This window comes from Colletotrichum destructivum, chromosome 5 (assembly GCF_034447905.1).
Source record: "Colletotrichum destructivum chromosome 5, complete sequence".
Taxonomy (NCBI): domain Eukaryota; kingdom Fungi; phylum Ascomycota; class Sordariomycetes; order Glomerellales; family Glomerellaceae; genus Colletotrichum; species Colletotrichum destructivum.
In genome coordinates, this window is record NC_085900.1 from 1858954 (window position 1) to 1885644 (window position 26691).

At 55.9% G+C, this 26691-nt stretch overlaps 7 protein-coding genes across 7 annotated transcripts; 5 read left to right on the plus strand and 2 right to left on the minus strand.

Moving 5' to 3' along the window:
- The first annotated feature begins 3599 nt into the window (after nucleotides 1–3599).
- On the plus strand, nucleotides 3600–7184 carry CDEST_08154 (Putative 6-phosphogluconate dehydrogenase-like domain superfamily, ketopantoate reductase). Its single transcript, XM_062924313.1, has 4 exons — nucleotides 3600–3857; nucleotides 3913–3953; nucleotides 4018–4447; nucleotides 4501–7184. Exons 1-4 carry the CDS (start codon nucleotides 3700–3702, stop codon nucleotides 6167–6169), a joined length of 2298 nt encoding a protein of 765 aa, XP_062780364.1. The 5' UTR covers nucleotides 3600–3699; the 3' UTR covers nucleotides 6170–7184.
- Nucleotides 7185–8073: 889 nt separating this feature from the next.
- CDEST_08155 (Putative DASH complex subunit Hsk3 protein) lies at nucleotides 8074–9555 on the plus strand. The gene is made up of 4 exons (XM_062924314.1): nucleotides 8074–8247; nucleotides 8368–8672; nucleotides 8835–8956; nucleotides 9027–9555. The coding sequence occupies exons 2-4, from the start codon at nucleotides 8586–8588 to the stop codon at nucleotides 9103–9105; spliced, it is 288 nt and encodes a 95-aa protein (XP_062780365.1). The 5' UTR covers nucleotides 8074–8247; nucleotides 8368–8585; the 3' UTR covers nucleotides 9106–9555.
- A 466-nt stretch (nucleotides 9556–10021) lies between these two features.
- CDEST_08156 (Putative amine oxidase, carotenoid/retinoid oxidoreductase, FAD/NAD(P)-binding domain superfamily) lies at nucleotides 10022–12721 on the minus strand. The gene has a single exon (XM_062924315.1). The coding sequence runs from the start codon at nucleotides 11765–11767 to the stop codon at nucleotides 10034–10036; it is 1734 nt and encodes a 577-aa protein (XP_062780366.1). The 5' UTR covers nucleotides 11768–12721; the 3' UTR covers nucleotides 10022–10033.
- Nucleotides 12722–13326: 605 nt separating this feature from the next.
- On the plus strand, nucleotides 13327–16189 carry CDEST_08157 (Putative squalene/phytoene synthase, isoprenoid synthase domain superfamily, lycopene cyclase). The gene is made up of 3 exons (XM_062924316.1): nucleotides 13327–14047; nucleotides 14127–15050; nucleotides 15143–16189. Exons 1-3 carry the CDS (start codon nucleotides 14025–14027, stop codon nucleotides 15954–15956), a joined length of 1761 nt encoding a protein of 586 aa, XP_062780367.1. The 5' UTR covers nucleotides 13327–14024; the 3' UTR covers nucleotides 15957–16189.
- Nucleotides 16190–16601: 412 nt separating this feature from the next.
- Nucleotides 16602–17687, plus strand: CDEST_08158 (Putative Thioesterase domain, HotDog domain superfamily; the record flags this gene model as incomplete). The annotated part of the gene is made up of 1 exon (XM_062924317.1): nucleotides 16602–17687. One exon carries the CDS (start codon nucleotides 16602–16604, stop codon nucleotides 17685–17687), a length of 1086 nt encoding a protein of 361 aa, XP_062780368.1.
- Nucleotides 17688–17689: 2 nt separating this feature from the next.
- CDEST_08159 (Putative cryptochrome/DNA photolyase class 1, cryptochrome/DNA photolyase, FAD-binding protein) lies at nucleotides 17690–22286 on the minus strand. The gene is made up of 3 exons (XM_062924318.1): nucleotides 21674–22286; nucleotides 20679–21594; nucleotides 17690–20622 (listed from the first exon to the last, which is right to left on the minus strand). The coding sequence occupies exons 2-3, from the start codon at nucleotides 21182–21184 to the stop codon at nucleotides 18993–18995; spliced, it is 2136 nt and encodes a 711-aa protein (XP_062780369.1). The 5' UTR covers nucleotides 21185–21594; nucleotides 21674–22286; the 3' UTR covers nucleotides 17690–18992.
- Nucleotides 22287–24617: 2331 nt separating this feature from the next.
- CDEST_08160 (uncharacterized protein) lies at nucleotides 24618–26044 on the plus strand. Its single transcript, XM_062924319.1, has one exon. It carries the CDS (start codon nucleotides 25459–25461, stop codon nucleotides 25699–25701), a length of 243 nt encoding a protein of 80 aa, XP_062780370.1. The 5' UTR covers nucleotides 24618–25458; the 3' UTR covers nucleotides 25702–26044.
- Nucleotides 26045–26691: the final 647 nt, after the last annotated feature.

A 26691-nucleotide genomic window follows, 5' to 3' on the forward strand; every position in this document is an offset into this window, starting at 1 on the left:
CCCGCTTTTCCTGGTGGCGGGATGCCATGGCGTGGGATGCCTCGCTACGCCAACCATGATTTGACTTATTGGTTGAAGCAATGTCCTGACGGTTGCCATTGTATGCCGCTTTTGCCAACTGTAACCTCATCCCAAACTGGCTTGAGGTAAAGAGCACACGGCGATCGAGCCTCGACCTTGCTTCTTCTCCTCCTATCTCCAAGGAATAGGGGTACATTCATTACCGTGTTCATACCCAGCCGTCTGTCCTGTGTTTGCCCGGCTCTTGCGCTGCACGGCGCTGCTGCTGCATTGCATGACATCGAATGGATCATCGCAACAACAAACACACAGGCCCTGCACCTGGACCTGCACTGTCGTTTTCCTTGGCTTGCCAGGCTGATCCCTTACAACCAGCCCGAACCTGCAATTGCAATCATATCATGTCTTTGCTGCCGGTAACCAACAGGATGCCGCAGTTTCACTTGTTTCGATCAACTGGGTGTTCCCCGTCGGTGTCCATGTTTTAAGTCTTGACAGCTGTTCTCTCATCCTCAACCTTCCTTCCTTCCTTCTCGCCCTGCCCAATTAGCATGCCCAACATTCGGTCCGTCAAAGATGGGGTTTTTGACATTCCTTATCGCTGGATGGAAGAAAAAAAATTGTGCCTCTCATCGGCCGTTTCTTTCCTTTTCCGATTCAACGCAGCCTAGGCTAGGTAGGCTCTAGCCCGCCCGGGTGGTGGTAGCTAGACAAGGACATGGCCGATCCAGTCGCCATCTCAACCTCCGAGCTAAGTGGAGGAAGATCCCGCGCGTACAAGTGCTACGCCGATATCGTTATGGCTTGCAACGCTTGTCCAGGGAACCAGCGAACCGCTAGAGAGGACGGACAGGGCGCACTATGATGCCCCACATAGGAGGTTGTTGCGGCGCAGGAATCATCGACGTAGTCGTACTGCCTCGTGCAACATGTGCAAGTACTAGGGCCATGGTATCCCAGATGCTTGCTCGCCGTGCAATTTTCATTAGAGAATTAGATGCCTATGAAAGAATAGGGACTCTGGGAGAGATACATATGAGTCCCGCATGTTTGCCCGAGTTATGGATACACAGAAGGCCTCCCGAATCGGGGAGAACAACACGAAGCCCACGAAAACCTGCCGAGGTACGTACTGCTCTTAACTGTATTTCGGCCTCTTGCGGAAGGCCGGGCATGCGAAAAAGTACCTGGCGCTCTTTTTTTTCCTTTTTTTTTAGTGCTACAGAAGATGCTGGGTCCCCCCTGAGCCTTTTCTCCTAAGGGGAAATGGGGACAGACAGGCAGGACCCAAAGCAAGTTCTTCCTTTCTCTCATTCTTCCTCCCTCCCTCCCCGTCCATCCTCCCTCTATCCCTTGTCAGTCGAGCAACACAACCGGCAGGGCAGCCTAAAAAAGAGGCACAGTCTACAGACGAGACGCAGCCTGCACCGCCCCATCCCGAACGACGGACAGACGGATAAACGGTGCATTAGGAAGAAACCGAATGTATCCGCCGCAGTATGCCTTTCTCTCATGTACACAGCTCAACTCAGTCCATCCCTACCAATGCGACGTAGCCAATCCAATCCAATTCAACACGGTCTGATGCCTGAGCCAATGCCGTGCAAACCCACCCATCTTGAATCTGATTGCCATGCCATGCCATCCCATCCCTCCCATCTCCCAACTCTACCATGCCGCCCATAGCAGGCCTACCCAACTAACTGCCCGTCCCATACAAATGGTCGTATCCCAACTCTCCTCTCCCGGGACACTCAGACACCCCGCTTGCCGTCCCCTCTTACTCACCTTCTGCGCGTTCTCTACCTGTCTGCCGACTGTCTCTGTGAATCTTGTACAATGTATTGTCCCCCACTCGTTGCCGGCGCCTAAGTATCGTACTCATGAAATACATTCAACTCTCCACGCCTACACAGTAACTTCCATCCCCCCGGTCCCCTTCCTTCCCAAGGTCCCCTGCCTTCCGCATACGCCGCCCACCCTCATTCTCCAGACCCATCACAGTACGGGCTTTGGATATGGTACATGCTCCTGCTGACACCGTGCACCTCTCATCCCTCTCCCCCTCCCTCTCTCTCTCTCTCACTCAAACACGCTCTCTCGCCTCCCCACCCCGTCCGTCCCATCCCATCCCAACTATCCGTATCATCTCGTACCTTCTCCCCTACCTTTCCTTTCCTTGCCTTGCTTTGCTAGGCGTTGTACCAGCTGCCAACCATAGAGGTGTCTTTTCCCGAAACAAACCACACACGTCTCCTCATCTCACCTTACCTCTCCCATTCACTCACTACTTACTGCTCTGCCTCAGGTACTTGATCTGTTAATTGGTACCTACCTACCTTGACCTTGCCTTACTTTAGACGCCTCCTCCAGCCATTGCCGCTCTCCACCACTTTTGGCTCACCCTCCTTCTGTCATCCACGTCCCTTTCCCCCTCTAACCTCTTCCCTCCAAATTCCTCGTTGTTGTTTTTTGCACGAGCGAGACTGTGTTTGTCCTACGGAACGCCAGACAACACATCCCAACCCCGTCTCCTATTCCCCCTGTAATCCTAAACCTCGTCATCGCCTTGGACGATCACGTCCCGCGTTCGCTGCCCTCTGAGGCCGACCAGCTTACGAAACACGAACACCACCTCAGCCAACCAAACCAATCCATTCGTTACATAGACAGAACTTGCTTGCAGATTCCCTTTCGACAAGCATTGGACAGATACAACGGCCTCCCATCGCCACCCCTTTTGCATGGAATTGGTGTCACTGCACTGCTGCCACTGCATCGCATCGTCTTGCCGTTTCTCCAAAGCCTCCCGGTTAGCCCACTTCAGCTCGACCGCCCGCTGCGACCCGACTAGCCATTCCGGGCGTCACGTTCTTTAAATCTGCCGCGGCGAGAGAAGTCTTGGTTTCCGACCTCGCGCCACCAGACTACGAGAAGGAAAAGAAAGAGCCCACCCGTCACCGAATCGCCTCATCTCCCCCCCCCCCCCCCCCCCGTCATCCCAAAACCCGCCCTCAATACTTTTGCCGGCGTCGAATGGGTCTGACGCCGAACGCACCCACAGACGCGCCCATCACCTGCAGACCAGCTATCGCCCAGTAGGTGAATTGGGACTGGGACGGAAAGGACGAAGAAGAAAAAAGAAGGTAGAGAAGAAGCAACGCCAGCAAAGAACATCCGCGCGATACACATACGTCGGCCGCTACGACCACACGATTGAACGAAGCCACCAGACAGCCGCTGTTCCAAACGCGTCGTTGGACAAGGCCAAGAGCCGTGTGTTGTCGTGAGAGCGAGAGGCGTACAGAGGGTACAGCGGGCGACCACTCGGCCAGCCCACCACTAATCCACAATTGGGCCCATCATGGCACCCATGACCCCCCGGCTCAAGATCCTCTCAGGTGCGTCTCTTTTTCTTCCTGGCTTCCAGTCTTCCCGCCCGCTCCAATAATTGCTTCTTCTTGCATCAGTGCGACGGTGTGGATCGCATTTTTGTGTCCCTTTATCTCTACCCGTCAGCCCGGCTTTTCTCCCCCCCATCACACCTTTCCCATCACAGACCACACTCGTTTTCCTCCCCCCCCCCCCCCCCCTCTCTTTTAATTTTTCCTTGCTATCCTTCGTCTCTTTTTTCATACAGGGACCGGTGCTCTAGCATCGTGTCGAGTGCAACTAGGCATGGCAGACGACAGCGAGCTAATGAAGACGTGTGTAGTGGGAGGAAATCCAGTTTCGGCCTTCCTGTCGTGGAGATTGCAAGCGACGAATGCTTGCGACGTTACACTGGTGTGGAAGTCTGGATTCGATCACGTCGCGCAATATGGAATTTCTTTCAAGTACGTTGCCATTCCCTACCCCAGCAACTCGTCTGCGCGCGTCTAATCAACACAGGTCTCCCGTCTTCGGTAACGAACGGTTCAAGCCGCGACATGGTAGGTTTCTTGGCCCTCTTATGAGAACAAGTGGGAATCACTATGCTGACTTGTACGTCTCTAGTCGTACGCGTTCCCGAAGAAGCAGCACACGGCGGCGGCCCCTTCGACTACGTGATCCTCTGTATCAAGGCCCTTCCCGACGTCTACGACCTTGCCGCCGTCATCGATGCCGTTGTCACCCCTCAGCATACATGTATCCTCGTGAACACTACCCACACCCTTGGCGTCGAGGCTGCCATCGAGGAGCGATTTCCTACCAACGTTGTCCTATCTCTTGTCTCCAACGCGGAACTCTCTCAGCTTGGTCAGAGCGAATTCGAACACAAGGGTTCGACCGAGATTTGGGTTGGTCCCTCAAGCAAGAATGAAAACATTCCAGGCGCGATCCAGGGGGACATGGCCGAGGCGTTGGCCATGACACTCAACACAGCCCAGGTTGATTGCAAAGTATCTCACAACATCCGCCAACAGCAGTACGAGCGGGTTGTTGGGTAAGTCGAACACTTGCCCTTTTCGTTTTGGATGCCTTGCTAACCTGCACCAGGCCCATTGCCTTCCACCCCGCTAGTGTCATATTCGAGACTGCCATCCACGCGCAATTGCTCGAAAAGGTTGGCGTACGAGACTTGGTGACTGGCGTGATTGACGAGCTGCTCGCCCTGGCCGAGGCACATGGATGCAAGTTGCCTCCCGACTTTAAGCAGAAGACGATCGACGACATGACGAAGCCCACAAACCCCGAGAGCATCATGTGGCAAGACTACATTGCAAAACGTCCGATGGAGGTCGAGACATATTTGGGCTCCCCGATAAAGTTGGCTAAAGAGGCCCGCGTTCCTGTCCCTCGCATCGAAACGCTCTATGCCATTCTGCACAATCTCAATATCGTCAACCGTCAGAGACCGCCCAAACCTGTCGACGTGACAATGGCACCTCCCGGCTCACCAACATCACAATCACCTCTACCGAGGATATCATCGTCAAACGGCATTCGACCCGCCATGAACGGTAACGGTATGCCGCCCAACCGCGGACCGCGCCCGCGAAACTCGTCAAACCTGGGCCCAGGACCCGGGCCTGGCATGCGGAGACCCCCGATGAACGGAGGCCCTCCAAACGGGTTCCCTCGCGGCCCGCCTCCTCCTGGATCTCGGGCGGCTTCGAGACGTGGCTCTTTGGAAGGAAACGACTTGGAGGAATTCTCCCACCTCATGCACTACGACGACATCCCCGAGGGCGGGGAGCCTGGCTATGGCCACGGCCCTGAGGGTTCCGATCTGGCGGTACGCGAGCGTGAGTTGGAGCTGCGTCAGCGGGAGCTAGCGATGAGAGAGCGAGAGATGCGGATGCGATCGAGAGGCCCGCCTCCGGGGCCCAGGAGAGGCCCGCACCCGATGCGCAACAGTGCCCAAGTATTTGACGAGGAGGACGACGACGATGATTACTTCGACCCGCAAACCGGCCCTCCGCCTCCGATGATCGACCCCGACAACTTCGACATGATGAGTGTCACGTCGAGAAAAAACCGGAAAGCGGCACCTCCGCCGACGCGTGCTCAGTACCACAAGAACGAAGTATACGACGCTGGGGGAGCGCCCCCCGCCAGATCCTCTCGATTCCGGCCCAATTTTGGGCGTAACCGATCAAGCCAGATTGCTAGTGTCCCTGGGGCGAACGAAAACATTCTGGACGATCCTCTCTTCTCATATTCATCGAACCGCTATGGTGCTGTCGACCGCAGCACCATGCAGGCGGGCTCGAGGGCGAACTCACTGACTGCTTCGCGGATGGACGATATGCAGTTGGGCGGTGGCCCCATGGCCGCGGGCGCAAACGGAGCCTTCCCGCGGCGAGCTAGCCAGTCTCCCGGAAACCCGTACAGTCCTTCGATCCGAGGTGGTAGCGGCCGACCTTCGCCCCCCAACGGCTACCATGGCCCTCCGATGAACGGCCGTCCATCGCCTCCTGACGGCATGCGTCAGCCCGTACCCCGATACCCTCCCGGTCATGGTAACGCAGTCGCGCCGCAGCAGGTTGAGCAACACATCGGGGTGAGCGGTCTTGTTCCTCCACCAAAGCAGAAAAACATGAGAAGTCTGACTGGTAGTGCGAGCGCCAGCGCGGGTAGTGGTGAATCACAGAATGACACCGAGCCCTCGGCCCACAGCAGCCAGAGCAGCCTTGGGCAGAGACCGCCCATTGGGGTGCGGTGAACGGTTGTCCGCTAGGCTGCTTCAACTGCTATATCACATCGACGACCGCGTAGCCGGTAACACGGAACGGCATCGACTCGCCCTGGCTCAGTTGCAGAGCGAAATGAAGACACAAAAATAACGAATGCCGTCCGTTTCTACCCGCCCCAACGGGTCAGGGGGGTATCGTGGCGGATCCTGCCCCCCCTCCCTTCCCCGATAACAACACCCTCATGGATCTCACCCTTCGTTCCGCGGCAATACGATAACGACACGAAACGCTACACAAGGTTCGGTCTATCCTTTGTGACAAAACACATAGTTAATTAAACGACTTTTTTCTATTTTCGGGTGGACGTCTGTTCAGTACATACATACGGCATCGTGGCGATGAGGAACAGATTCTCGTCGACCTCTGGTAATAGCAGCATCAGCGTGGACAAACTCGATTTTCTCGCTCGGCAAGAGAACCCACTGTTGGGGTTGGAAACTAGACGACCGCGCCATGAGGTGGCTCGGGTTCGTCAGTGGCACAGGACTACATGTCGGGCTCTAGGGCGTGTGGTTTCCGACGTTCCTTGGGCCGTTTTGGGCGACGCAGGGAAGTTGGATTTGTACAAAATGGATTCGCTGAGGAATGCCTCTCTCCTTTCTTTTGTGACTGTCCTTTACGACAAATTTTTTTTAAGGCCGAGGCAGCAGCACGGCTATGTTGAGGGGACTACAAGTAACGATCATAGACAAGGGCCGGAGGAGACTTTGATCCGGCAATACAAAGATGGGCAAGTTTATAGCATGATCGTGGCACGACGATAATGGGCTTATGCTCAGGCCGAAGCCTTTTATCACGCAGGAGATTTTGGCTTTCGATAATTTTAGTATCCTGATGACGAGCGAAGGACCACGAAGGGCGGCAGGTCAAGGGGTGAGGAGAGGGACAGGGATGTAGAAGTTTGAGGGGCCAGGCAAGTAGGCAGCCTCTTTAGGGCGTTCGGTTGAAGTAGAACGCAATGGAAGTCAGACACATGCAAAACCTGGCATTGAGAGTCACCGTGATGTCTTGTTCCCCTGTTAAGATACGTAAGTGTTGCCCCTGTTAAACCGCGAAAGTGTGTGGCTTGGGATGGGCAGCGTTGGGTGAGTGGGTGGCTTGATATGACATGGATTCAATGTGATTTCAGAGCAGCGTCGTGTATCTCCGGTCCGGCCGAGGTCTGCGTTGGGCTTGTCGCGGGCTTGATCGGGAGTAAGTGATGAATGAGACATTGGTACGGTGTTGACCTGGACAACCCAGAATCCAAAGCCGCTTTTTTGTGGCTTGGCCAAGCCCCGGAGAAGGGGAAAACGCCATCATATCAAGGCCGAAGGAAGCAGCTGACGGATGAGTGAATTAGTCAAGTCAGTGCAGGAGAATGCCGTTTCGATATTTTGCTAAAGCGGCATTGTTTCCAGTCGACTTTGACAACCCGGAGAAGGAGGTTTACAAAACCGAGACGATAGCTTAGAGGTTTTTGTTGTATGGTGTCCTGATCCGGCCTCCCACGCTATCCAACGACATCAACATCGGCTGGCGTCCGTTTCCTAGGTAGGTAGATAGATGACTAGGGGTGGTACCTACTTAATCTTATCAGTAATCGCCTGGTGGTGGGGTAGAATTTCGGAGAGAGCGATCGCACAGACCATTGGTATCCCGGCTGACAGCTGCCAGCAGCCCCCACCTTCATGGCTTTGAGGCACCTGACCGGGCGAATCAGGGTTCGGTGTTGTTGTTTACTTTGACGGTTGCCCGCTCTTTACGAACGAGTACAAACAAACAGGGATCACAGTACAGCCCACGGCACCACCACACCATCCCCCCCACCTGCATGAATTTGGTAGCAGTTGGGTGTTGTGAACGTTAGCCGAACAAAGTTGAGTTGGCTGTTACCCAGTAGAAACTTACATGAGCAGCCCATCGCATAAGCCTGGTTTTGTATAACGGAGAGAGAGAGATAGGAGAGAGACTTTGATCTTGGACCTTTGAGTATAGTCGAGACTCCGCTATCTTGTTCTTCTTCCGACCGGTATTGCTTCGCTTGACAGGCACGCGACGCTGTTCAGTGAGGCTCTCACCCCCTACCCCTCCCTCACATGTGCTGGCCTGTTCATGCTCCGTCAGCGCTTAAGCATGTGAGCAAAAGCTCGCAGAGCCTCAGGAAGACTGACCCAGCTTGCCATAGACCGACATCCACCTCTGAAGAAAGCGAGAGGCTCGCAGGCTCGTGTTTTTCTGACTCCCGGAAGCAAGACTCCGCTCCAGTGGTTTGAGATACGGGGCCTCCTGGGCGGAGCAGGGAGAGCGAGATACGACCAAGCCCACCAACGACGACGTCGGCCAGAGCCAGGCGGACACAGACAGCATTCCTTGGCGAGAAGACGAGGAAAAAGGGAGACGAAGATGGCGACGCGAAACGTTAACATGACGCACGCGACGAGGCCGTCCATGTCGTCCAGCTCGGGCAACGCGATGAAGACGCGGCAGCTAGTGAGTATTCCCGGAGCCCCGAAAAGGCGAAAAGCGATATGCTCGTCAACGCGCACATCTCTGTGGCTAGCGGTCATGAGAATGAAATCCCATAGGACGGGGGGCGACGCAGCAGACGACGACGTGCGCGGGTGTGAACGGCTTTGCTGACACGTGTGGCAGACTCACCTCCATTCGCAGCTCGCCCAGCTGTCAGCCAACCTCGCCGACACCGAAAACCTGGTTCGTATGACGAGCGTGCAGGCCGAAAGCATGCGTGGTCTAGGGGCGTGGCACGGCGGCATGTGAGTGTTCTCTCAGTTCTGCTCCTGGCCGAGGGTGTTGTTTTTGCTGATAACGTGCGTTGACGTGCAGGTTCATGGCTGCGAGCAAGGTCCTCGGAGAGGAGGCTATCAATCGCGATGCAGCAGCGCAGGCGAGAGGCGGTCAGTGATGAGAGGCAGTCGGTGGTAAGAGGGGGAGGGGGGGTAGCCGCAGTTCTTCAGAACATATCCGAGTATACGCGGGGTTTGGCGCCTCACTGCCGCCTTGGCAGACCGGCTGATTTGCGCCGGAACAAAAGAGGATGTCGATGACGATGACGAGAGATGGAAAGAGTATGGCTTGGGGTGGCTACGGGGTGGCCGTGAAGACGAGGGGGTGGAACCTGGCCCGGATGTGTTGTGAAGAGTCTCGGCGCGGTCCGTTTGGACGACGGACCATGTTGCCAACGGCCGCAAGGTCGGCACGCCTGACGAATGAATTCCAGGTTATGTTGACGTGGACGCTAGCTATTCCTGTATTCGAACTCAACGATGCGCTGAACTCTCCCCAGGCTTGGCTTGCGCAGCCTGGCCGAGTAACTACAAGCGCAGTTCCGATCATTCGCATTGTTCACACACACACACACACATATACGTTTGTTCCTGCCGCCGTCATGCAAACAAAATATCCACACCGTATCGGGTGTCGGAAATGGTGTCGGCAACACCAAGTTCCTCGCAAGCCCATATCGGCCGGCTCACGACTCACGACCGAAGTCGCGCCACCTCCCTCCATTGATAAGAGGTCTCGCCGAAGACCATGACGCAAAAACAGGTTTGCTCTGGAAGCCCACGGCAATCGTCTTGCTCCGGCATTCGTATAAGGAGCAGAATCGCAAGCGGTAAGAAAAGCGCCAGGTCGTGTGAGCCGGGGAAAGCAAGACGAGCAGGATCAACTCATCGAAAATACAAGCAGGCAATGTCTCCCCTCGTGGCAGTAGGTAAAGGGAGTCTCTCTCATCTGAGGGACAGCGTTGAATTAGTAAGTCTATATTGACCAAGAAAACGCTATCGTAAACCTGACTATCTCAGTTCCATCCAAAAAAACATCACACACATTCAGCAAAACAACGGCTGCAGACTGGGCCACATGTAAAAGTAAATCAAGGCCAGCAAGAGCCCGACCGAGAGGACGGCAACCTCCTCGGAGCCGAAGTGGTACCCGTACCGCACCTCGTCCAGCTTCTTGTTGCCTGGCGACTGGCTCTGCGGCTTGAGGATGCCGTCGAAACCCCTAGCCCACGGCACGCTCAAGCCGCGGTCGTCGAGGATCTGCTCGGCCGTGATCTTGGCGCCGGCCATGACGATGGGGACGCCGGTGCCCGGGTGGGTGCTGGCGCCGACGAAGTAGGCGTCCTCGAGGCCCTCGGCGCGGGTCCGCGGGCGGAAGGCGAGGACGTTGAAGATGCCGTGCGTCAGGCCCAGGATGGCGCCCTTATCGAGGTTGAACTTGTCCTCCCACGTCAGGGGCGTGTTGACGGTCTCGTGGGTGATGAAGTCGCTGAGCGGCGCGCAGCCTGTGCGGGCGCTGACGATCTCGATGACGGCGGCGCGGGCGCGGGCGACGATGTCTTCCCAGTGCTTCGGGTTGGTCGTCAAGCCGGACTCGCCCTTGGACTCGGCGAGGTGGCCGACGGGGACGAGGACGATGACGGTGTCCTTGCCTTCGGGGGCGGCCGAGGGGTCGATCCTGCTGGGCACGTTGACGTAGAAGCTGGGCTGGTCGGGCAGGGAGTGGCGCTTGAAGATGGCGTCAAAGGATTCGCGGTACTCCTCGGCGAGGAAGATGTTGTGGACCGAGAGCTCGGGGATCTTGCGGTCCATGCACCAGTAGAAGGAGATGGAGCTGCAGCTGGCCTCGCGCTTGCGGAGGGACTTTGTGTAGTCAGTGATGCTGGGCGTCTTGGGCAAGAGGTTGCCGTAGGCGTAGACCAGGTCGGCGTTGACGACGACGACGTCGGCCGAGAGGGATTCGCCCGACTCCAGCTCGACGCCCGTCGCGCGGCGGCCGTCCGTGAGGACGCGGGACACGGGCGTGCTCAGGCGATACTTGACGCCCATCTTCTCGCCGATGCGCACCAGGGCCGCAACGACCTGGTGGAAGCCGCCCTTGGGGTACCAGATGCCCTCGGCGAACTCGGTGTACTGGAGGAGCGAGTACGTCGCGGGCGCGTCGAAGGGCGACATGCCCATGTACATGACGGCGAAGGTGAAGACCCTCCGCAGCCTCTCGGTCCAGAAGTATCTGCTCGCGCGGCTCCAGATGCTCTCCAAGGGGTGCAGGTTCACGACGTGCCTCACAAAGCCGGGCCGCGCCAGGTCGAGGAACTTGCCAAAGTTCCGGTGCAGGACGTCCTTGACGGAGATCTCGTAGTGGGTGTGGGCCTCCCTCAGCCACTTGAGGTAGCGCTCGAAGCCGTCCTTGCCCTCCCAGCGCTCGATCTGGGTCTTCATGGCGGCGAGGTCGGACGAGTGCTTGAAGAGCTCGCCGTCGTGGAACCAGATGTTGTAGTTGGTCTCGCAGCGCAGCAGATCGACGCCGGCGTCGGCGAGGGTGGTGTCGAGGTCGCGGAAGGTCTCGTGGAAGAGCTGCGGCAGGAGGAAGAGCGACGGCCCCTGGTCGAAGCGGTGGCCATCCTGGTACATGAGGGAGCAGCGACCGCCCGTGAAATTGTTCTTCTCGAGGACGGTGACGGAGAAGCCGGCCTTTGCCAGGCGGGCAGCGAGGGCCACGCCGCCGGCGCCGGCGCCGACGACGATGGCCGTCTTGGGTTTCTCGCCGAGCTGCGACATGGTGTTGGCTTGAAGCGTTGGGGCGAGAGTCTTTATTCTATTAGGATGGTGAAGCCCAGTGTTGTGGGATGCGATAACTAGAAGATGGTGGCCGTGAAGACTACACCCTACAGATGAGATAGATAGCCCAATGAGATTTACACCAGAGAAAACTCAACATATGAGACAGGCCTTGGAGCGAAGGAGTATGAGGAAGGGAAGGCGCAGATTGAAGGAGAGCTTCGATTGACATTCATACTTGGATAATCGTCCCGTCATTCCCAACAGGCATGTGAAGAGGGAACTGGGACGGGGGCGGGATGGCCTTCCAAGTTCCCCTCGTCCCCTGCCTCATCCCCCCTCGCATGCCACCCGGTCCACAAAAGCAAACGGAGCGGCGGGCGGGTGCAAGGGGAGTGAGTTGGCGTGGGAATCGCACGAGGAAGAGCTCCGCATCGGCCGGTTCGGGAGAGTGATGACACCTCGACTCGGAGGAGGCTCAAGGCGGCCGAACATTGGAGGGGAGGAAAGTTTGGGAAGCTTGCGCGGGCAGAGGAGGGCAAAAGCGACCCAAGCTCTCGGGGGAGGGGGCCAGAGCGTCCCAAGCTTGGCGTGCATGGGCACTCATCGCACAGAGAGCGCCGGGTTTCTATCTAGGGATACCAACATCGACCGCCGTATTCGCAAATCGTCGATCGTTTATTTACTCGCGCCATCGGTTTTGCTTCGTTGCGAGAGGTAAAGATTCACGGACTCGGACATTTGCAGTCCTTGCTTGCTTTTCGCCAATGTTCATTTGACCGTTGAGCGTCGTCGTCGTCGAGAGGCCTATCAGAGCCGATACGATGAATCACCATCAGTGGGATCAGACAGACAACCTGGCTCTTGTTACGGATGGATACAACGCAAACAGTTCACAGAGAGACATTCCATCCCAAGACCAGAAGGCAAAACGGCATCCCACCCTGTCTTACACTGCCCCTTTCTCACCACGTTTGGCACATGGCCCGGGAGGTCTTCTTCTCTCTTCTTCCAAGAGAAAAACAAGTACCTGTAGTGATCTTTTTCGCAGTGCACGTGTAAGTAAGTAGCGCAGCGTCCATCCTACTGGCGCCGGAGGCTGCCCGTCCCTCGAATCCCTGATCCGATCGAATTGTGGATATGGGCTGGCGTATCCGCATGTACATGCAGAATCCCATGTTGGAACACGCATTGTGGTCGTCATAGACTTTCAACCACCCTCGGCCATCGGCCAACCAAGATGCCGGTTACGCCGGCTGGTCGCAAGCCCAGCCACCTGGGGCTCGCCCAAAGTCGCATGTCGCTGCTGCAAAGCTGCTGCACCTCTATCCTCGACAATCCCATCCCAGGGCTATTAAGGGCCACTCACAGCTAGGTACCTAGGTTTTTCAAGGTATCGCATCACCCACCATCCCTGCTCCCTGGCCGAATTGGGAAAGAAGCTCTACTGCTATCTGTGTAAGCGTCCCCCTCATCCCTCTCCAATGTCCCCTTCTTCCCTGGACTTGTTGTACTTTGCCAATGGAACTTCTGGAGTTTTCAAACTCCCAAAAGTCCGAGCTCCGAGGAATCCTCAAGACATTGCTTGACTGCCAAAAACCAGGCGGAGCATCCCTCCGCGAGACATTACTAGTCTGAACTGCCCTTCCCCTTGACTCGGCGCAATTCAAACCGCCCTAGGCTGTCGTCCCAACTGTTCTTGCGTGATTCGCAGGTGCCTCACTTCACAGCCAAACGGTGAATGACCGTCCATTGATTGCATCTCCAGCCAGATAATTAAAGAGAGTTCAGTGAAACCGACAAAAATCCAGACACGCACACACACATACACCTACAAAACACTGCTGCAGCGTGGGGTTGTTTTATTGGGTCACTTCACTCGCACGCTCGCTCTCTAACTTATTCGTCATAATTGCGTTGACACACCTTGTTACCTGGAATCTAGTACCAGGCACACTATACCTTACATTCTCACCTCACACGCGCCCTGAAGCGCTTGCTTTGGTGCGACCTCAGCGCCCTGGCAGCAAGACACCGACCAACTTGCCGTCTGGAGCGAGCCTTCCAACTCAAGTTGGACAGTCAGCTAGTGAAGAGCAACCACACAGCAGGAACCGCAACAAAAAAAAAAAAAAAAAGAGGGAAAAAAAGACATCTCTCACATCCATTCCCCCCTCGGCCCTCCTCTTTTGCCCTTTATGAGATTTGGCTCATCGCTGCGAATTCTCCCGGCTCTTCACGAAACAAACCTCTCACGATGGGCTACGACTACGCGCTGGTGTATGTTTTCCCCTCCCCTCTCCTCCTTCTTGCTGTCTCTCAACCCCGACTGATTTACTAACTCACCCTCACCCACAAGGCATGTCAAGTACACCATCCCTTTGGCGGCCCTGCTCACCATCCTCTCATACCCCGTCTTCACGCGCCTCGATGTTGTGAGAACCCTCTTCATCGTCACAATCGCTTTTGTGGCTACCATTCCCTGGGACTCCTACCTCATCAGAACCAACATCTGGACTTATCCTCCTGATGCCGTACTGGGGCCGACTCTTGTCGACATCCCTATAGAGGAGCTGTTCTTCTTCGTCATCCAGACCTACATCACCGCCCAGCTCTACATCATCCTCAACAAGCCCGTCCTCCACGCCCAACACCTCAACTCGCCTGCCACCTTGCCGCCATGGATCAAGGGTGGAAAGGTCGTCGGCCAGCTCGCGCTCTTCAGCAGTGTCATCTTGGGCGCCTGGCTTATTGCCAAAGAGGGTGAGGGCACCTACTTGGGTCTGATCCTGGTGTGGGCGTGCTCCTTTGCCCTCTTCACCTGGACCATCACCGCGCATTTCATCTTGGCCCTGCCATGGGCATGCACCGCCCTGCCCATCCTCCTGCCCACCATCTACCTCTGGGTTGTTGACGAGATGGCGTTGGGCCGCGGCACCTGGGCCATTGAGAGCGGTACCAAGCTCGAACTGAGGCTCTTCGGCAGTCTCGAAATCGAAGAGGCCTCTTTCTTCCTCGTCACCAACATGCTCATTGTCTTTGGCCTCGCCGCCTTTGACAAGGCCGTTGCCGTCTGCGACGCTTTCCCCAACAAGTTCGACAAGCCGGCCGACGCATTGTCCATGTCGCTGCTGCGCGCTCGCGTGTTTCCCTCCTCGAAGTACGACATGCAGCGTATCTTGGGCATCCGCCAAGCCGTGGCCAGGTTGGCCAAGAAGAGCCGCAGCTTCCACCTTGCCAGCTCCGTTTTTCCCGGTCGCCTACGCATTGATCTGACTCTGCTGTAAGTCCCCGACCCTGAATTTGTGCGTGTCTGTCTGTGTACACCTGTGTACACGTGTGCGCGTGACTCTTGCTTATCGAATCATTCGTTAGCTACTCCTACTGCCGTCTGGCCGATGACCTCGTCGACGACGCCGAAAGCTCCGAAGAGGCCGCCGCCTGGATTTCCAAGCTCGACCGCCACCTCAGCCTCCTTTACAAAGACCCCGACGCCGTCTCGGCGCCCCTCGCCGCCAAATACGCCGCCGAGAACTTCCCGGCGTCCGCTCTGTCGGCCCTCGACATGCTACCGGCCTCCCTGCTCCCGCGCGAGCCCCTCGCCGAGCTCCTCAAGGGTTTCGAGATGGATCTCTCCTTCGACAGCTCCACCTTCCCCATCACCGACCCGGAGGACCTCGAGCTCTATGCAGCCCGCGTCGCCAGCACCGTCGGCCAGGCCTGCCTCGAGCTCGTTTTCCGCCACTGCCATCACGGCTTGCCCGACTACATGCAGGCGTACCTCCGCAACACGGCGCGCCAGATGGGACTCGCGCTGCAATTCGTCAACATTGCGCGCGACGTCGCCGTCGATGCAAAGATCGGCCGCGTCTACCTCCCGACATTGTGGCTTAAGGAGGAGGGCCTGACCTCAGAGGATGTCCTCAGGAACCCCACCAGCGAGGGCGTCGAAAAGGTGCGTCGCAGGATCCTCGCCAAGGCGTTCGACCACTACGCCGAGGCCAGGGACTCGATGAAGTGGATTCCTTCCGAGGCGCGCGGCCCCATGGTCGTCGCCGTCGAGAGCTACATGGAGATTGGCCGGGTTCTGATGCGCAACGGCGGCGCCGCGGCGGATGGTAGCGGCCGGGCCACGGTGCCCAAGTCGAGACGCATCTGGGTCGCCTGGAGCACGTTGATGGCTTCTTAGGCATACAATGCTCGACTCAGATCTAGGTCTGGGCAGGAGTCTCATTCATGTTTCTTTCTTTTCCTTACCTTACATACATACAGTGTTCTTCTCTTTACCTGGATTTCTAGAGGCATCACGATAGACAGCATGGCGTCCAACGGGGTGGTAGTAGTAGCGATGGTGGTGGGTGTGGTATTACAACAGAAGGCGCGCAATGCTTTCACCAATTGAATCTCCCGACCCTTGATAACGATGTGACGAACCGATTTGTTGGTGTTGCATGCCCTGCAGAGATCGATGTGTCCGATCAGTCGTCGTAGCTGTGACATCACAATCCAGGCCGCCGAGCTATGTAAGCAAGGGGGGTGGGAGTACAAAGATAGACCTGGATGGCCAAAGCTCCAGGTGAACTCACCGGTCTCCACCGGTACAAACTCTCACCGAATCCCGGACCGACACCGAGAGAGAGATAACGACGGAGAGAAACGGTGTCTCCACCTAAATTTGAACGACTTCACAACCCACGTCGCGCGCGCAGTTTTCCGCACCAACATCGTACCGACGACGAAACCCATTGAGCCGTTGCGCGCAGCTCGCCCGCCGATCGATACAAATGCCATTATAGTAGCTCGACCACGACTCTCGCTCCCCCCGGCCCCTGAAATGATACCCCGACCGATGGCGGCCGGCCGCGCCCTGCGGGAGCTCTCTGCCCGCCGCGCATCGCGACCTCCCGCCTTCTTCTCCCCGGCGACCGTCCGCCCCTTCTCATCGACGGCCCAGTCCCGCCTCAAGGCCCTGAAGAACCCCCCAACCTCGCCCGCACCCTACCCCTCGCAGTTCCCCCCCGCGGCGAACGCGGCGGACGCGGCCCTCGCGAACCTCTCCCACCTCACCCCCGCCCAAATCACGGCTCTCCTCTCGACGCCACCAAAACCGCCGCCGCCGCCGCCACCGGGCGCCGTCCCCCAGCCCGACGGCCAACAACCTCCGCGCTCCCGCCTCTCCCGCGCTCTCTGGGCACTCGCCTTCTTCGTCCTCGGCTACAAGCTCACCGCCGACGAGATCGCAACCTGGCGCTTCGCCTACCCCTTCATGCACCCGCCCGTCGAGACCAAGAACCCGGACGAGATCGCCATGTACCGCGAGCACGCCACCTACGACGCCCTCGAAGACTACCCGATCCTGCAGTCCATGGTGCCCCAGGTCAACGAGGCCGGCACCCGCGCCACCCACACCGACTGGGAGCAATGGCAGCCCTACCAGGACTTCTCGGCCGAGACTCTGTCCAAGCACCTCTGCGGCGGCACCCTCAACAACCCTAACGCCCTAGGCCTCGTCCACCTCGTCTTTCGCAACCGCCTGACCGGCGAGATCATCCTCGCCATCATGTTCGGCGACGGTACCTCGGGCTGGCCGTCTATCGTGCACGGCGGCATGCTCTCGACCATCATGGACGAGGCCATGGCCCGCCTCGCCGCCCTCAACTTTTCCGCCAACACGGCCGTCACCGCCCGCCTGTCCATGGACTTCAAGATCCCCGTCTCGCCCCGCATGCTGTACATCGTCCGCGTCAACAAGGTCTTGCCCGAGTATCAGAAGCAGGGCTCGGACGAGGACAAGACGGACCGCAAGATGTGGGTCGTCGGCCGCATGGAGGATCCGGATGGCGCCACCGTCCTCGAGGCCAGGGGGCTGTTCGTCGTACCCAAAGGGGGTCACATGCAGCCTTTGGGGAAGCACTTTTGAAGGGTGGGGGAAGCTACCGTTCGAGGTTTAAATGATCAGAAGGAGGAGGACAAGGAGAAGAAGACGAAGAAGAAAAGCAGAAGCAAGATGAGGAAGGGCTTGTCGCATACCACGGCGTTACAGAGGCGATTACAGGCGGTTGAAATTACTTGGAATGTGTTTGTAGGAGCAAAACGAAAGAGCGGCCAACAATGTGTCGATACACGGGTTTGTAGAACAAGAAGCTGGTGGAAGCTCTTTTGTTGACATTAGAATCCGGCGGAAACGTTCATACCATCCATGGGCGCCAAAGTTGACAACAGTGACTCCGCGCTTGAAGTAAGGCTGGTTTCATGCATTCATTTGGCTGCATGCCGTACACAGATCAACTCGACGGGCGACGATTTCGTGTACGACGTTTCGCAAAACATCACAAATAGAAAGTACACGTCAATTATGAACGCTCTAAGTGCAAACAAAAGCTGCTAGTGTGCACCCGAAATAGCAAAACGCTTACACTTCCTCTGATGGAATGTCTACTGCCCGTACACACCGTTCCACATCGTTCTGATCTCTGACCATAACACAGCCTGACAAGTGCACTTTGAAGGCTGCCACGGCTATCAACGAGGCGTCTCCATGTGTCGAGTTTAGAATTTTACGCTCGACTTTGAGCCCTGATTGACCCAAAGATAGAGGTGAACCGCTGCGCTCTCTTGTGAAGCTCACGAGGAACAGTTTCGGGATTTGGTTGTGATGACATGCATTGGTCCCGAGGTAGAGACGAGGTACCCATCATCATGTCACCATATGGCTGATTAGAGCGAGGTCTCGTACCTTTGAACTGAGACCAGGGTTTCTTTGAGTCTGGTTTTCGACCGACACCTTGGAACGGTTTTCATCACAGGGACGGGAGTTTGTCGGATATGCTCCTTGAGCACCTTTATCAACAGATGAACGTGACGTCGCAACCGTGATCCAATGGTCCATCAAATCCATTGCCGATCGATGGATTGGGACATGGTCTTGAATTGCCATTGTCAGCTCATCGTTGTCCATCTCGCCAGAACGAGTCAAGTCCCGTACTACTCCAAGCCATGACCACAAACGAGGTCTTAAGGCATCTTTGTCGCAGGATGGGAGTGGAGGAACATCGTAGTATTGGGTTATCGACCGCAGTCCGGTGTTGTCCAAACACCCATCAGATGAATAAGCTATCATCTGAGCAACCCATCTAGCAGTTTGGTTGGGAGACGGGGGTGGAACAGGATGCTATCGATATTCGCCATGGTTGTCCCTAGTCATGATTCCAAATTGACCAATAACCTACATGATCGGACCGGATGCCGTGGTGGTCCATTGCGGGCGAGGCTGGCCGTTGGGGTGCCCATTGGGCGGGATATTCGGGGCGTAGTGCGAGTTGTTGAAGCCCCCTCCTCTGCCACTGAAGCTTCCACGTCCTCCACGGTAGCCGCCGCCTCGCCCACCGCGCCCGCCACGATATCCGCCACGGAAATCACCACGATAGCCACTGTTTGTCCGATATCCCTGCGGTCCATTCGGCGGTGACCTAGAGGATGAATGGCTGGTGGACCCCTGATCAGAGGCAACTCCATTCTGGGGCCCAAAGCCTCCAGATGGACCTCCAGATAGACCTCCAAATGGACCTCCTGTAGCGGATGGCGGTCCTCGGGGCCCTCCCCCGCCGGACCCGTTGTGGTTGGGGTTACCCCTCCCTCTCTTCCGATTGTTGTACTGCCGACGACCGGTCTTAGGCTTCCCTTCCACGGAAAACTCAATCTTCTTGATAGGGTCGGTGACCAGAATGCTGTTGCTTAGGCCTAGCCGCTCCAACTCTTCTTGAGGTGTGGTCCATAACTGGAAAACGTTCTCGAGCTTTTCGATCTCGCGTGTTTCGACCACCCAAGCCTTGACGTACTCTCCGGACTTGTCGTAATCGAAAGCTTGCTTGACCGGGTTGAAGATTCTGTTGTCCCCGCGAGGGTCGTTACCCACTCCAGCGACATACTGCCAATTGGACCAATTGGAGCTGACATCATAATCAACGAGGAGATACTCGTACCATTCCGCGCCATAACGCCAGTCGATGCCAAGGTGCTTGGTCAAGAAGGACGCCACATTTTGACGCGCTCGATTAGATGTGTAGCCTGTGTGCCAAAGCTCTCGTTGTGAAGCGTCAATCAACCCCATACCGGTGGTGCCGTTGAGGAACCGTTGCAGTATTTGCTGTATCTTCTTGACCGACGTGCCCATGTTGTCTTCGGAGACGACGTTTTCCGGGTCTGCCGACTTCCACTTTGGCGTTGTGTCCCCCTTGAATCCAGTAACACGAAAAAGCTTTTCTTGAAACTTTCTCGTACACAGTCTCATGTAGTCGCGCCATAGCAGTTCAAAACGGACTGCCTTAGTCCCGTCATTTTCCCCTTTACCGTATCCGGGAGTTCCTTTGAATTTATCATCTTGGCCATCCTCAAACCTAACCATAGCCTCGTGGATTTGCCGAGATGTCAAACAGCCGAACGACAAGTAGGCCGATAGTTTGGTGCTAAAGTCGACCCCAAGAAGCCCGTTACGGGTATCTTTGTAACTAGACATGGCTCCCGTCTTGACTAGATGATCAAGCCGCTGAAGGGCGACCACTTCACCCCCCTGGAATGGGTGTACCGACTGGGCATTTTCGGGAAACTCAGGTTCGTCAGAAAACGGGCTTGTCAAAGGCTTGAGAAGGGCCGACTCCAGAGCGTCAAAGGTTGAAGGGATATCAAAGGGACTTCGCTGTGGAGGAACGGTGTCTTGGTCCGGATAAGGTGGAAGAGATCCCTTGCTGGGTGGTGGCAGCGTGGGCCTTGGTTTTTCACGAAGTGGTTCTTGAGTCTTCCTGAAGGCCGTAAATACGTCGGCTAGCTCATCAGGAGACTTGAAGTGGAGGTCGCGGCTGACGGAGAAAGCTTGTTAGCGCCTGACATTATGCATCTGAAGCGGCGGACATACTCATCAATGAAGTACTTCTCATCCAGCCAAGTCTTGAAGGCAACGCCGTGCTTCTTGCAGGCTGTAGAAACGTCTTTTTCGTCTTTCTTCTCTTCGGTAGCTTCCTCGGAGGTCATCCATATGGCGCCAACTTTCTGTTGTTTGTCTGCAAAGCCTTGAAGGAGGTCGTCGGCAACGTCGCCAAACCTGCCTGCTCTGAGAGCCAGGCCGCTCCCCACCTTTTCAAGTGATTCCTTCAAATTCCAAACAGACTCTGCAACGAACTTGGTGCGGTGATGACCACATCGCCAGAACTTGCCGATTTGGCTGCGTGCTTCGGGGTAAGGGGACTTGGCGTTCTCGCGAAGGAAGCCTGATATCTCAATTTGGTGTGCCGGGAACACGTAGACTGGGAGAACATGAGTAAAGCCGTGTTCAGCAGTAGTAGCGAGATGATGGAGCACTGGATTGTCTGCAATGCGTAGGTCGTGTCGAAGCAGGTAGATGAGAATGTTAGTTACCGCCATCGTGGGCAGAGTCTGCGCTATATGTGATTGGCTACAATTCGCCGAGTGTGAATAATGTAGGGGTTGTTCAGGATATAGGATGGGTACTAAAGGGTTTTTGATAATGGCGAGAGCGCAAACGTCGGAGAAGTCGACAGAATGGTAGTAGTACGATACGAGACACCGTAGAGGAGAATCGGTGAGTGTGGAAAGGTCCTGGGCAGCGAAAGAAATGGGTCAGGTCCAAATTGTGTTGTTACGGGTCTAGACCAAAGTCATGGCGTAAGAGAAGCCGTTAGATCTGCCTCAGTTCCCAACCTGCCGGGAAAGGAGACTAGTCTCGGAATCGCCACAGAAGATGTAAGGTGGTTTGCGAGGTGAAAGTTAAGTGGCTGCAACGTAGGTTCCTAGTCGATCGAGGCGGCGGAGGACTGCGTTAAGGTAGGTGAGAAGCTGTAGGCAAAAGTTTCTGCGTAGGGCAGGGCGTAATCTGGGAAGGATGGGCCTTACTCTGGGCGATGTTCGAGCAGGAGGGGGCGGGGATGTTAGATTCGGGCTGAAGGTGATGACGCAGTGGCCGCTAGTTCCATGAACCTTGCCGCAATGGTTGAGGGGTCGAATGGCGAGGTTGCAAGCACCGACGGCATTGACGTTAGATTAGATGATCGGGACAGAAGGAGAAAGTGCCGAAGCGAAGCGGTGGAGGAGAAGGAGGAAGACCCGTCTCTATGTAGATAAAATGCCGGGCAAGAATAATAGAAGATGCCGAGGGAAGAAGATGAGGAAGAGGTCTCGAGAAGAGGAGAGGCCGTCGGATGGAGCACGGCAGACTGGTTTGCGCAGTCTTTAACGTAGACTGGGACGCGATGCAGGGTCAAGCGGCCCTCCTGACTGTGGTCAACCCGGTAGGTTCACGGCACAGGCTCGCTTGGGTGTGGAGTCGTAGCAAGTTCAGACTGACGGATACGAAGCGACTTGGAGTTGGCCCAAGAAAGAGACGGGGCGAGATGAGGATGACATGCAGTACAGTCAGTGTAAGACAGCGCAGTACGGCAGTAAGGATGGATGAGGATGGGACAATATGAACGCGGGCTAGGAGGGAGCGAGAAGAGAGCGTTTCGAGGCGCAATGGATTGGGGCGAGAGGAGACCGGACGTTTCGACCGATGGCTCAATAACAATCATGACGCCTCCTCCCGACGTCCGCCTGGTTGATCCATGGCGCGCATTGGACCCTGAGATTTTCTCAAGAACCTTTCTGGGTCTAGAACCCCCCTTCCCAATACCACCCTCCCCCCGTGTCTATGGCAGAGAGTACTGTAAGTGCACTGAGAGAACGGGGTAGGTATCTGTACTAAATAACTATGTCGGGTTTCCGCCCGATTTGGAGTGTTATTTCATAAAAGATTCTCCTGTTCGTCGACAGCTTCTCAAAGAAGGCAAGGGGATGGCGGGCTACGGGTGCATGCCTGGCGGAAGGAAGAATGGGGGGAGGGGGGTGTCGCACTGGCCAATGGCGGGAAGAAGAAAAATGCCATAGGGGGATGGTTAGCCTTCAGGCAAGGGCAAGGAGGCGCTTTTTGCGATTTACCGCGATGGCGACGGCATGGGAAAGATGGATAACTGTGCACCGAGATCGAGAGCTACTTGCTCAACTTTCTCTGATGCAGAGATGAAGTCCGGGGTTGTCAAGATCGAGTCCACCCGGACGGATTCTTGGGGCTAAAAAAGTGGAGACATCCCCGGTCGGATTACTACCTACCTACCTACTTACCTACTGTTCCTAGGTAGATATGTAGGGTACCTCGGAGAGCCTAAGTAAGCTACGAGGATACGTATCATCATCACCTGAGAGGAACCAGAGAGAGTGTGCGCTTGTGCGTGTGCGCCAAGTGATGGATGCATACCTCCTTTCCCGCCCCTTGCCGCAGACTCTTCCTTGCTCCCTTCTTTCTGCCCGCTGCTTCCTCGTGTTGTCGAGCATGGGGGAAGTGCAACCAGATTCAACTCGTGGGGAGTTTCCTTATGATCACCGAGATGAGCATCGCCTACCTAACCACTGACACTCTGAATCTGTACTGTAAGGCAGGTAGGTAGGTAGGTAGGTGCCCAGGTTAGGTATTCATCAAACATCCCATCACCCCTCATCTCATCCACCACAGTTTCTCGATTTGTATAAGTAACATTCCTGTTAAGCATTCCACCAACAGAGCATCGCGGCGGCCCCAAAGCCAAATCCCACCACACATTCCCTGTCTGTCAATGCAGGTCGCAATGTAGCTGAAGCTCGGGCCACGTTGCCGCTTGTTCCAGACATGATGAATCATCGAGACCACGATACTCCATTTCTTGCTTTGTTCTCCAGTCATTCTTTTGGCTCAGCTCAGCTCCCGCCCTCTGACCGTCCGAGTCAGCCACTCCTCGCTAGGCGTGCTGGCACTCTGTGAAAGACGCCAAAGCCAGTCCAGATGAGTGAGGGATCGGTCCGCCTCGCTACCCATCATCAGCGCATTACCTAGTGTACCTCGGAGAGGGGGCATCAGCCGAAGCGTCTGCAGTTGCGGCTGTATGCGCACTCTCACAACGAAATGATTGCAGCGTGGATCAGACGCCAGCTGTCATGGTTGGATGTCTAATATGCTGTCAGAACCAATGGGCGCACACCTCAACGAGACCTTGCTACCCTCCGGGCAGAAGTATACTACCTTACCCAGAAGATATGCACACTACGACGTACTCCTGTCTCTGTATCACTCACGACAGCACGGCCTCGAACAAGTGCATGCTTTTGGTGCTGCATCTCAGCCCCTCTCTGGCCGAAGTAGTCTCATTCTCGATTTCGATACGCACGCAGTACTCGACGTCCTAGCATCGCTTCCTCGGCGCTTCAGAAGCCGCTCGCCTACGAACAGTGCGGCGAAGCCCGCCGTTCTGTTGTATCCATCATCTGCCCATGACGAGCCGCCCACTTTCCATATTAGCTCGGCTGCCCGGGTATGTTGTGTAGTCAGTGCTTATGTAGGCTGTCCCAAAGAAGGAACCACCAAGCTTCCGATGGCGCCCGCGTCAAAGCTCGATCTGCGTGTGTGCAATGCTCGATGCCCATACAGCCACATCGATGGTCGCGCCAGGCGGCTGCATCGCGTGCGCATCCCCGCGACTTTTCTGTCCGCAATCATGTCGTGCTCCCCTTACGAGTCCTAGATCATGAACCGACAACCGTGTTGGAGACCCACCACCATGCGACGTGCGTTGGCTTACTACCACGAAGTCTGGCCCTTGGCCAATGGCAAACCTGCCGTCAAACCTACCACCAGCCGTTGTTGCACTACGTTCATGGGTTTCACTATCGACAACGTGGATCTCGCGTCCTCATGCCAAATTTTTGAATGCGACAATGAGCTCGGCAAAGCACTGTCGCGATGCAGGATCAATGTGCGTGAGATTCATATCGGCGCCGGCGGTCGTGTACTCGCCTGGATCTGGCACAGCCACTGAGAAAGAAGCCCACAGCCTTCGCAGGCCACGACAGGCAGCGGCTCAAGGACGATCTGTGGTCGCTTGAGTATCATTCACCATCGACTCTTGCGCCGGCCGGCGTGTGTGTTACCCCACCGGGCCGCAGCCTCTCAATATTCCGCCTCTTAATCCGCCCCGTGTATTCTAGACCCGCCCAAAATCGGCAACGCCTGTCCAGCTCACCGGACCCGACCTCCGTCTCACTTTGGGGCAACGTCCGGATCGAGTTTCACGCCCCAGCCAGACAGACGACACTGTCTCATCATGGAACGGAAAATTTCCTACCTCTTTGTCTATTCCCCGGCCCTCTGTGTCTGCACAACCATCTGCACCCTCAAACACTCTGTCTGCAGGTCTTAGATTAGACGCTGCTGCAAGCACGCATGAGTGCCTGGCATGCGAACGGAGCCAGCTCGACAAGCATCGGCCACGGCTGCCTTTTTCCCCACTTCCAGAGTATGGGCCCTTATCTTCAACCGCCCGCGAATGGTTTGATTACCGTGGTCATTGTGCTTTCCAGCTTATCTCTGATCCGGCATTCGCGAGGTATTGCTCAAAGTTTCCTCTGTATCATTTTTCAAAACGCTTCGACCCTCCATAGCAGGTGTTCAGCGTGAGCAACGCTGAGTCGCTGGCAATGAACCCGAAATGAGTGAGCAAGTCTGTAGCCCTCTTGGCTTGAGGACCGGACGGCCAACTCTTGTTTACAGTCTTGTTATTGTCTGATACTGTTGTGTTTGGCATCATTCGACAGCGAACGGCGGTCCAGACCTTTGGATGTCAACGCATGCAAAGGAAAGGATCACCTCTGACGATCATTACCCTACTACGCAATGTCATCATCAGTCTCGACCACGAAATAGAACCGAACCTCTGAGACAAGACAAGCCATTTTCGCGTACCAATCCGGCTCAATCTTGGGTGTCGAAAGGATGCATTGCATCGCATCGACTTTTCAACATCGCCATACTCGTGGGTAGGCTGTTCCCCGCGGAGCTGGGCGATCTCGATCACACTTAGGCACCCCAAGGTGAGTCAGCCACACTTAAACTTATCACATAACCATGGGTGGTCGTGGCGAGCCGGTTCTGAGCGATCTTTCTTCGTGCCTTTTGGCCAGAACCGATTGGCTTGCTATCGCACGACGAGACACCGAAAATGACATCAGATCTTACTGTCGATCGTTGAGTCGAGCTTGAAGAGCAGCAAATGCAGTCATAAACATTCCCCTGGGTAGATGACGTCTGCCAAAGACACCGGTTCCTCTCCGTTGAAGAAACCGCAGAAATACACAAGGGCGAGGTGCTTGCGCGCTGGACCACTGTCTTAGCTGAGTGTGAATTACTTGAGCCCAATATTTCAACCGTTTTTCTTCGCTGAATGATGATGATGATGGTGATGATGATGCGAGTGAGATGTGAGGGGTCTTCTCTTTACGATGCTGGGAAGCACTCCTTACTCTACTGGTTCTGGTCTTTCAGTGCCAAATGTGGGCTGGACGAGAGCCGTGTGTGGTATAATCAACAAAGGGCGACAGTAGTAGACAACGCCGAGTACGTCTGTAGTTTGTGTGCGAAGCCCGGTGGTCTAGTATCATCTCGCCAGGCGCATGGTTCCATTCACTCTGCGCCGTTCCACTAAATGCACCTTTTGGGTATAACTTTCTTCACATGAAAACCAGTACGCCACATCGCTGGCCTGCTGTTCGATAGAAATACGCAACAACAGGTTTGTCCAGCGAGCTCCCTGACAACCTCTTTCTGTCACGGGCGCGAACTGAGGCCAGTGTCTCGAAATCACTTTGTGTACAGCAAGGCTTTTTTTCATGGCAATGGCGGGACTGATGGAACGGTACAGACACTGCGTGTGATCTTTCCTCAACCGGGGTGTTCCTCTTCCGACTACTACACGTCGACCGGCTGACTTCCCGTTGAGATGTTGTCGATATTGAACGAAGTCGTGCTCTGTAACGAGGGTGAAAGGGGGGTGCGGAGCGTCTGATCCCGGCCC

Bases quoted from the DNA above. Each gene is read 5' to 3' on its own strand.
- CDEST_08157 (XM_062924316.1), top strand. From the start codon at position 14,025: ATGGGCTACGACTACGCGCTGGT. The intron at 14,048-14,126 runs GTATGTTTTCCC...CTCACCCACAAG, and splicing joins GGCTACGACTACGCGCTGGT to GCATGTCAAGTACACCATCC. The intron at 15,051-15,142 runs GTAAGTCCCCGA...ATCATTCGTTAG, and splicing joins CGCATTGATCTGACTCTGCT to CTACTCCTACTGCCGTCTGG.
- CDEST_08154 (XM_062924313.1), top strand. From the start codon at position 3,700: ATGGCAGACGACAGCGAGCTAATGAAGACGTGTGTAGTGGGAGGAAAT. The intron at 3,858-3,912 runs GTACGTTGCCAT...TAATCAACACAG, and splicing joins CAATATGGAATTTCTTTCAA to GTCTCCCGTCTTCGGTAACG. The intron at 3,954-4,017 runs GTAGGTTTCTTG...GTACGTCTCTAG, and splicing joins ACGGTTCAAGCCGCGACATG to TCGTACGCGTTCCCGAAGAA.
- CDEST_08156 (XM_062924315.1), bottom strand. From the start codon at position 11,767: ATGTCGCAGCTCGGCGAGAAACCCAAGACGGCCATCGTCGTCGGCGCC.
- CDEST_08159 (XM_062924318.1), bottom strand. From the start codon at position 21,184: ATGGCGGTAACTAACATTCTCATCTACCTGCTTCGACACGACCTACGC. The intron at 20,623-20,678 runs GTATGTCCGCCG...TTTCTCCGTCAG, and splicing joins GAGAAGTACTTCATTGATGA to CCGCGACCTCCACTTCAAGT.
- CDEST_08155 (XM_062924314.1), top strand. From the start codon at position 8,586: ATGGCGACGCGAAACGTTAACATGACGCACGCGACGAGGCCGTCCATG. The intron at 8,673-8,834 runs GTGAGTATTCCC...CACGTGTGGCAG, and splicing joins CGATGAAGACGCGGCAGCTA to ACTCACCTCCATTCGCAGCT. The intron at 8,957-9,026 runs GTGAGTGTTCTC...GTTGACGTGCAG, and splicing joins GGGGCGTGGCACGGCGGCAT to GTTCATGGCTGCGAGCAAGG.
- CDEST_08160 (XM_062924319.1), top strand. From the start codon at position 25,459: ATGTCAACGCATGCAAAGGAAAGGATCACCTCTGACGATCATTACCCT.